The following is a 10163-nucleotide window of genomic DNA, read 5'->3' on the forward strand; positions in this document are numbered from 1 at the left end:
TCTGTTTTGATAGGGCCAGTGCCACTCCCAGAGAACTCCCCGGACCTGAACAACATTGCAGAGAGAATCAAATCAAAACACACTACTGTATCCGAGAAGTGATCATGAGAAGAAATTGCACATCATCGCTTAACAATCATCATAGTTCCTGTTTTATTGCATTCTCTGAGGCAACACCCTAATTTTTTCATTAACTTTAATCAGAATGTTGACAACAAAGTTGATGGATGGCAGTGTACCCACCCAAACTGGGTGGGTCAGTAAAGAATTCAATAATGTGGATTACTTTTTGTGCCATTTGGGTGGTTTCCCAATGAGAAGTTTGACTATACTCCTCTGAGAGGTACAATTAAAACGACAAACAAAAACTATTTTTCCAATTCAAATAATTATTTAATCATAGCTTTGTGACATAAGACTAGTAAAAGACGTTTTTGTTTTCAATGTGTGTTAAACAAAAGACTTGGTGGAGATGCGATTTTGGGTTTGCCTAATTATACCAATAAAACAGGAGACTGAAGGTTAAGGCAATTATATATCAATGGATGTCCTCAAAAAAAAAAAAAACTCGTCATAACTGGAAATTAAAAAAACGGTGCTTATTATGGCAATTAAAAGAGCATTCTGCAGGCGAACTCTAAAAACTGGCCCATCACTTTCATGCAATGTGTTGTAACCACTTGGTATAATTAGACAGCTTTACAAAACTCACATTTCCTGATTCCACATTAGTAATTACCTTACTCAATATGGTGCTCAAACACATGCCACAAATACATTGGTCAACATCCTAATGCAATATTAGAATGCGACTTAACTTTGATAAATTTAACACCCACAGCTACAGTGTTCTCAGTACAAAAATCTGTTATTCATACACTAATCTCCCAATTATGAAATGTTAAATAACAACTGATATGTTTTAAGGGCTCTCATTTGTCCTCTAGTGATTGTCAACCCATAGATACTCTAATCTGACGTCTTTGAATGACACTCGCTGTAACTTGAATATGATGAGCACACATTTCCACTCATAATTCTGCCAATATATGTGGAATATTACGCCACACTGTTTTGGGGAACTTGCTCAATAACTGGTTCAACTGGTCCAACGATAGCAATCTCAGCAGGAAGACGTTGGAGTAAACACCCCCTCCGTCAGTTACCCTCATTGTCACACAGATACTATAGGGACAGGTGTGTGACTGACGTGACTTGACATGACATTAATAACTAGCTGCACTGATTTTTTTTAGTCTCTTTTACCACACTGGAGGGAACACCAACCTGTGCGCCACAACAGCTTGTCCGTTCATCATCAGGGCCATGAGATAATATGATCCATCCTTAATCTCCCAATGGAAACACAGGTAAGGAACAATATTTCGGATAGAGTTGCCCTTTCATTTTATATAACTGATACTTTTCGTGTACTAGAATTTTTAAAAATTGACTATCCTGCATTTTTCACCTTTGCTGTAAAAGAATACGCTGGTGTCAGTTGTTTCTGGGTAGCATGCATTTTGACTTGCAGAAGCTTTTTTTTAAAACTAATATTCTGTTTAAAAAGAAAAAGCAGGGAGTGAAGTGTTTGCTTTATTTTGAAAAGCACTGTCATATTTACATCATTAAATCCATGTTTAAAAAACATGTATTTAATGATAGTAACATGATTATTGTAAATGAACAATAGTAAGTGATAAAAAACCATAACTATATGAAAGTAACACAAATTCTGAATTAAACCAAAAAACAACTGGCATAAATAGATATTGATTGAAACAGATATTTAAAGTGTGATACTGACATGCCAGTTTACATCATAACAATATTAGAAAATAATGGAAGCTAGGGAATAGGGAGTGCACTGATGCCGCTTTTGAGTCTCATATCAATGGTCTGTTGTCTCAAGGGACACAGTTGACTCTACTGAGGCAAGTACAAACATGTGATAAAATGCTGATATATGGTCAAAAACCTATATGTGTTTGACAATCATCAGTCAAGATGATGTGACCTCGAAACAGTGAGGCATTGTCACCAGAGAATCTTACGTCTTGCGGCATATTTGGTCAAGTAGAGCTGTGCATCATATTCCAGATTAAGTTAAAAAAAAAAAAGTTGTGATATGATCATGAAATACCTGAATATTACACATTAGTCTGGATAATCAGTTGAAAATCTCTCTCTTTTTTTTTTTTTTTGTTCTGTTCTTATTCTCAGGTACGTATGGAAATGGCACGCAGAGAGATCCGAGAAGAGAGAACCAAAGAGCCCGTGGAGGAGCTCACAGAGGAGCAGTTTCTTAAAGACCTCTACCTGTTCATGAAGAAGAGAGATACACCCATAGAGAGGATCCCAAATCTGGGCTTCAAACAAAGTAATTATAAATATGATTCATTTTATCACATTTTGAGACATAAGCTGTTTTAATGTATTGCACTTGTTTTATGCACCAAAAAGTCTATAATTTGAATATTTTACATTGTACAGTTCCATGGTATTATGCACTCTAATGTCTTGACATAAATTAGATATTCTAATTGTGGTCATAGTAATGATTTTAACCAATTAGTTGAATTATTCATAAGTTAATTAATGCAAAATAATCAATAATAATAATTCTCAAATGTGAGAATTTGCTGTCATTGTAAACTGAATATCTTTGGGTGTATTGACTGTTGGTCAGACACAACAAACTATTTGAAGAACTACTGTTTTGTGACATTTTATGGAACAATTAATCAATTAGTTGAGAAAATAATGTGTAGATTAATCAATAATGAAAATTCAAATAGCCCCACATTCTAATAAGTGTATGTGATTTTGTATGTATTTACTTGTTTTTCAGTTGACCTGTTTCTGATGTTCAAGGTTGTCAGAGACTTGGGTGGCTACCACCAGGTAATCAAATATTTCCACTTTACATATTATATCTCATACTGTAGGTATCATTACTATTGTTAATATTACTAACAGTATATTCAATTTTAATGACAGTGAAATGATTATTTAGTCATTTTTTTTCATTGTTGTTGTCAAAACTAATGCTATCACTCTACTTATAATATTGTAGATTATGAAGTCCCATTAGTAAAAGCCTTTGAAATACCATGCACTCTTCCAGGTGACAGCTCAGCAGCTGTGGAAACAAGTGTACAACACACTTGGAGGAAACCCACGAAGCACAAGTGCAGCCACGTGCACCCGCAGACACTATGAAAAGTGAGTTAAACAAACCATGTGGCTGACAGTGGGTTGTTAGTTTTCCTAACAGACTAATCTGATCCATGTGTTTCTTTGTGCAGGCTGCTCCTGCCATACGAATGCCACCTGACAGGCGTATTGGTGAATGTGTTGCCTCGTAATCCGCCAAAGCACTTCCACTTTGCCAACTACAGCAAAGAGCATGTTGATGGTCAGAGGCCAGCTAAACGCAGTATGCTATCAATACCTCTGCACCAGGTTGGTATTATTTTACACACATGCAAGATACAGAGGGCATAACAGAGTTGCTCAACACAAATTAAGACTGATGTGATAGTGTTTAAATAAATGTTCTTTATTACGATAAGCAGTAAATAATTACATCCTTAAATGGCTGTTTGGGTATTAAACACACATGAACTGGTATAATTTCAACACAATAATCATGATAAGCAGTTTATTCTCATAAATAGTCTGGTTCTATTGCAACAAAAAAAATCCCAATATTTGCATATTCCCAGTTAGTTAGACCTTTTTCTTTTATAGTGCATTGAACAATACATTAAAAAGAAATATGCTTAATTGATGAATATGTAGCTGGAGCCAGCATGTGATTAGCCTAGCTTAGCATAACAACTGGAAAGAGAGTGAAACAGCTAGCCATGCTATCAAAGGTAACAAATGCAGCTACAGGCACCCCTAAAGTTTAATAATTAACAGGGTTGGGGAGTGATGGAATACATTATAGGGGTGCTGAGTAGCTCACCTGGTAGAGCAGGCGCTCCATGTATAAAGTCTAAGTCCTTGCCACAGTGTCCACAGGCTTGATGCCGACCCACGGCCCCTTGCTGCATGTCATCCCCTGTCTCCCTCCCACCTTACACACCCATGAAGTAATCTTTAAAATACAAAATATGAACAACTAGTCAATGTCTTTAAAAGTAGATTACTTAAAGGGATTACTTTATTTGTTTTTGTTTAGTTGCTCTAACACCACTCCAGCAAGCATCAGCTTAACTGTATTATTTTGTACTGCAATGTTTTCACTGAATGTAAGTGACACAGCGCTGCCACTTTGAGCTGAACTTTTCCTGTGGCTCGTTTTGAGAGCTCCAAAAAACACAAACTCAGCTGATCCATTAAGTTGGAAAAAGCGGGATATAGATACATAACACCTCTTCATTTAAATACAAATCCTGAATGAGGTAGCAGCTGACTGGAGGTAGATTGTGAGGGAGTGGAAAGTTTCTGGTAAATGATAATCGCTGGTAACAACCTAGTTGTCATTTCCAGCATAAAATGTGTGTTTTCTAAAAAAAACAACAAAAAGTACAAACAGAAAGATAGCAGGTACTTGCTCATCTTTTAAATGGTTACAATTTCAGTCAAGTACTCAGCTGATGTTAGCAGTCTGATGGAACACATAATAAATTTAATTTTAGGGTATGTATTTAGTAATCTGTAGTTGGATAGGTTTTAAAAGTAACCCTTCCAACACATGTCACCATTCCAGCGTTGGAGGAGGGGCCCTGTTCTTTCCTATGAAAGTTGCATGAAGCCAAAAAGGTTCAACTGCCGCATATAGTATTACTCAGATGATCGGAACTGCTTTGGCACTGTGTGGCCCACAAAGCAGGCGCACTAGAGACTTCAACAGGCTGAGCCGGCTACTTCAGGTTTAGCACTCTACCTTGTATGGTGATAAAGTGATTCAGCTGTACAGCTCTTCTTGACTTTCCAAATGTGATCGGACCGATTGGATCAAATTCTGATAGTAAAACAAATCATTCCACAGGGGTTATGATGCTAAAAAAAAGTAGCTACTGATTTACTGAAGTCTCTTTTCCTATGTAAGTCTATGGGAAATGTCTTTTTGAGCCACAGGGCATTATGTGACGGATGTAATACATTGTTTGGCTGCTATGAAAATTGGCTTTCGATCCTGGAACACTTCCAGGGTCCCTAGTTGTATCTCTTTGTTTATTTTGTACAGTCTTAAAATCAGCAGTTCAACCTCCTGGGGTCTCTGCTGTTTGCATGACAACTGCTCCTTGGCAAGAAATAGTCGAGCACATAACCTCCTTTAAACCTACAACCTGCTGGCTGCAGTTTCATATTTAGCGTACAGACATGAGAGTGGTATCAATCTTTTTCTCAAACTCTCAGCAAAGAAAGCAAATAAGGATATTCCCCAAAATGTTTAACTGTTCCTTCAGCCTCTGACTGGTCACTTGTCTTTTCAACAGAACCACCATAACCTCCAGTCAGACCCACGTGAGAGTGTCTTCCCTCTGCAGCTCCACTACCCTCACTACTATCACCCAAGCCATGCAGTTCTGCCCCCACATGTCCCTATGTCCTCCTCAGTGCTGACACCGCATAGCCCCCCTGCCTCCAAACCCTGGTTCACAATCCCCCCATCTCATCTAAACCCAACAGACAGGGTTAAGGAGCCACTGGAGCAGCTGCGATTCCTGGCAGAACAGTACAAGACCACATCTGGATTGACTGAGCCTCTGAACCTCAGCATTAAAGCATCAAGGCGGGAAACCAACAGCAACCCCACCTCATCGTTCACCCCAACTTCATCCGGCAAGAACCCAAAGTTTTTAAATAAACCCTCTCCTCTGTACACTCCTCATCGATCACAGGTGATGACAGATGATGGATGTGAGACACAAGGTGGGGATTCTGGCTTAGGAGATGCAGGGTATCCTGCAAGAGCTAAGGAGGTATATATTGTCGATTGCAAAGCTCCAACACCCTCCAACAGCCCCACATATGACTCTGCTCAGACACTGAGAACAGAGAAAGGCGCCACCACAATGGCATTAAAACCCAGCTCTCCAAAAACAGACTTTACAATCCGGCCAGAAGATGAGAGAGAGGGGAGTCCAGAAGTCAGGGAGCTCAGTGTCAGTCACATCCTGCCCAGCCTCCCTCGAGAGAATGGAGGCAAGATGGAAATCGAGGTACCGCTGTCTGTGTTTCATAACTGGCTCAGGCTGTGTGGATCCTCAGCCTTGATGCATGAAGCTAAGCAGCTATCTGCACTTCCTCCTCAGGAGGAACACCCTGGGCAAAGAAATTGTTCTGACACAGACGTCCTCCCTACCAACCTGACATTTCACATCAATCATCACGACCAGAGCTCAGCCGCTGAAGATCTGCGGCTGACGCAAAGGAATTTGCCAAGCCCCATACCAACCAGCCAGTTTACCGGTTATCAACACAATACAAGCCAAAATAATATCTCCGCCTATAAGCCTTTGCCTTCAGGTGGTATTCTGAAAAGTGCAGCCAGCTGGGATGTCTATCCGGTTGATCAGCAGGATAATAATAACTCATACAGCCCCAGAGCCCCAAGTTGCTGGGATGCCTATGACAAAGAGTCCCAGACTTCCCTTATCCAAGTGAACATTAACTCAAGTTCCTGCTCAGTTCAGCAAGACTTTGATAATGAAGACACAGTCCAGGCAGAGAAGGAGAAGTCAGGCACGGGTCAATCAGCTGTACTAATGCTGAATCCCAGCTCCAACTCCCTGTTGCACTTCACAACTGAAGAGGTGATGAAGCTGAAGAAAATCATCTCCAGCTCATAGTGAAGATCAGTTCAGATAATCACACTGACACTCCAACACCACATTAAAGCTTACTCACGTTACATTGCTCTTTCATTTACTGTATGTTACTGAAGTTGTATGATCTGGTATATATTACATTCAGTTGTTACTCAATGCAAGTGTCAAATTAACAAAAATTCCAATCCAAAACAAACAGTTCATTCGCATCAGAAGCAGAGCTTGATGTAAGGAGAATGTTCACCGTTTTTGGTTTTGTTTTTAATCTTTTTCTGTACTGAAATATTACTTGTATATTACAGTAAATACTTTAATTGTAATGTAAATATAAATAAATTTAAAGTTTTGAAGTTTCATGACTCATTTGTTGATTGCATGATCCTTGGTGTCATGCTATGTGTTTTTATCATTCAAAAATAGCTTTTTATCCAGCTTATCTATCCATTCCTTTTGAGAGTTATCAGGTTGGTGAAGGTGTAACGAGCAAAACAGCAATTACTGCATTCGTATGCCTTGTTAAATAGAAAAATTACACCTTACACAGAGGTAGTGTTATTTAGGAGAAGGTGTGGTCGTTATTGTCGTAACATCTACGTAATTTTATTCACTCCTTTAAAGGCTGTGCACACCTGTGCAATTATACAGTTCCTTCACCAATCAAATGTCCAATAACAAACAAATAAACAGTGCTGCAATACTATTTATAGCTTCCTGTGTGGACTGAATGCTTTGTAAATATTTCATTTGCTGCTAGAAGGGAGCATTGTCAGATTTCTTTGTTAAAAAGCACGGAGACATTTTGCTTTTTGTTGTGGCCTTTTTCTCAGCATTCAATGACGTACATATTCGGTATGAGAAATCAGACACGAGAAAACAGTTACGTCAAATGGAGATACCTTAATTCTGCTTCAGTAAGCTTTGGTTTTATTTGTCTGTCATACCTGCGTGCTTGAAGCTTACATGTGCAGCCTACTGTTATGTTATTGTTATTGCTTTAATTATTATTCTCAGATTCTATGCGTAATGTGTGGAATCTTCAGTTGTGACAACAACAAATAGAACCACCACTCCCATCACTGTAACTATAGACACTGGTAATTGCGTGCAAATTGCTCATCACCAAACACCATTACAGTCCTGTGATAACTATTATGGTTCATTGTCCTGAAAATGCATTACATTTGAATAGGGCTTTAGACCATTCACAAAGGGAATCATGTTGAATGAGGCACCAGTTTACAGGTTAATTCCACTTTTGTCCTGGGTTTGTTTTGTTCACCTGTTAACCTGCTCTTTATTATGAGGTTTAAAAAAAAAAAGCAAGGAGGAAAAAGAGATAGTGGTGATTGTGGAAAATCCAGTGTGAACATGTTTAGGCAAGTGTTTAACTGTTGTTTCACTGCAGATTATTGCTTAACTCAAAAGCTTGTTTGTGTGGGCTGTTGATAAAAAAAAAAAAAAAAGAAAAGAAAATTAAAAGTGAAAGAAAAAAACCTGAGTTACACTATGCCTAAAGCATTTCAGTTCCACAAGTCAGTGAGAGGAATTTAATGAGCAGGTGTCTGGCCCCTATGTAGACCTAGGAAGCCCTCAGGCTTTGCACAGTATAGTGCTTGCGTGTTGCAAATATTGTCTATAAGGAATAATATTCCACTGGAATTCATGCTCTTAAAAGACCGAGGTCACAGACCAGCATTTCTAAGCATCATTAGATACGAGATCTGAATTACTGGCTCAAGTTTAAAATAAAGTTACTCAAATTGAGAATCATTCTCTAAAAATTTTGTAGCACTCCATATATGGCACTGTATGTCTATGGAGTTATTAGTAATTTGAAATACATAAGAAAATGAAAAACACTGGATTGTGTGTTCAACCTCTTCAATGTTTCTGCATTTTTGGTATTAAAAATGTCCCACAGTGGACTAGCTCTTTACTCGTGCAGGGCTGCTAGAGGGGTCATGGGAGTTTACCCATCCAGTCCACATGTGTTTTGTGGACTTGAAGACAGCTAATGACCGCGTCCCATTGGGAGTCTTGTGGGTATTGCTGGAATATGAGGCACTTGGGTTGTTGATACGAGCCATCTGGTCCTTGTGCAATAAAAGTGATAGCTGTGTCCACATACTCGGCAAAAAGTCACATACGTTTCCAGTGGGTGTTGGCCTCCACAAGAGTTGTCTCTCATCACCGTTTCTGTTTGTGATATTCATGGACAGGATCTCAAGGTGCAGCCAGGGGAAGGAAGGGGTCCAGTTTGGGAACCTCATAATTGCGTCTCTGCTTTTTGCAGATGATGTGGCTCTGTTGGCTTTATCACATTGTGACCTGCAGCATGCACTGGAGCAGTTTGCAGCTAAGTGTGAAGTGATTAGGATAAGAGTCAGCAACTCCAAGTCTGAGACCATTGAACTCTGCTGCAAAACGGTGGATTGCCCCCTCTGGGTTGGAAGAGTTACTGCCCAAAGCAAAAGAATTCAAGTATTTTTGGTCCTTGTTCACAAGGGTGAGGGTAAAATGAAGTGTGAGATGGACAGCTGGTTTGGTGCAGCATCAGCAGTGATGCAGGCACTGCGGCGGACCGTCGTGGTGAAGAGCAAGTTGGGCCAGAGGGAATAGTTTTCGATTTACTGGTCCATCTACATCCCAACCCTTACCTATGGCCTTAAGCTCTGGGTACTGACTCAAAGAGTTTGTGGATGAGATCGCGGACACAAGCAGCTGAAATGACTTTCCTCTGTAGGGTGGCTGGGCTCAGCCCTAGGGATAAAGTGAGGAGCTCAGGCATCTGGAGGGAGCTCAGAGTTTAGCCGCTACTCCTTCAAGTCCAAAGGGGCCAGTTGAGGTGGTTCAGACATCTGATCAGGATTCCTCCTGGGTGCCTCCTGTAAGAGGTTTTCCAGGCACGTCTGACTAGTTGGAGGCCCCAGGGAAGACCCAGAACATACTGGAGGGACTATATATCTCATCTGACCTGGGAACGCCTTGGGATCCCCTAGGAGGAGCTGTGAAGTGTACCTGGGGAGAGGGACGCCTGTAATACTTTGCTCAGCCTGCTTTTCCCGCAACCCCGGCCCTGGCTAAGCAGGTGAAAATGGATGGATGGATGGATGGTTGGATGGATGGATGGTTGGATGGATGGATGGATGGATGGATGGACTGATTTTCGGATCATTTTTTGAGTGTCACAACCCCTGTGAAATAACTGTTTCATTATCAGAATTTGATCCATTAAGTCCAATAACATTTCTAAAGTCTTGATGATCTGCACAATAACATAATTTTACCCCCATTCAGGTTAGGCTAAACTGAAAGTTAGCCACTTGGCAGAAGACTCTAGTGTGGTTGCTCTATGGGCCCCATGAGGCAAAGGAT

At 40.0% G+C, this 10163-nt stretch overlaps 1 protein-coding gene across 1 annotated transcript; it reads left to right on the forward strand.

Annotated features, from left to right (window-relative positions):
• Window positions 1-1181: 1181 nt before the first annotated feature.
• arid6 (AT-rich interaction domain 6) lies at window positions 1182-7138 on the forward strand. The gene is made up of 6 exons (XM_049603562.1): window positions 1182-1370; window positions 2224-2380; window positions 2852-2904; window positions 3128-3225; window positions 3309-3465; window positions 5454-7138. The coding sequence occupies exons 1-6, from the start codon at window positions 1359-1361 to the stop codon at window positions 6807-6809; spliced, it is 1833 nt and encodes a 610-aa protein (XP_049459519.1). The 5' UTR covers window positions 1182-1358; the 3' UTR covers window positions 6810-7138.
• Window positions 7139-10163: the final 3025 nt, after the last annotated feature.

This window comes from Epinephelus fuscoguttatus, linkage group LG18, assembly GCF_011397635.1.
Source record: "Epinephelus fuscoguttatus linkage group LG18, E.fuscoguttatus.final_Chr_v1".
Taxonomy (NCBI): domain Eukaryota; kingdom Metazoa; phylum Chordata; class Actinopteri; order Perciformes; family Serranidae; genus Epinephelus; species Epinephelus fuscoguttatus.

What these genes read in the sequence shown, in the direction of transcription:
- arid6 (XM_049603562.1), top strand. An exon ending in ACTTGGGTGGCTACCACCAG is followed by an intron (nt 2,905 to 3,127) that starts GTAATCAAATAT and finishes GCACTCTTCCAG; the next exon opens with GTGACAGCTCAGCAGCTGTG. An exon ending in TATCAATACCTCTGCACCAG is followed by an intron (nt 3,466 to 5,453) that starts GTTGGTATTATT and finishes TCTTTTCAACAG; the next exon opens with AACCACCATAACCTCCAGTC.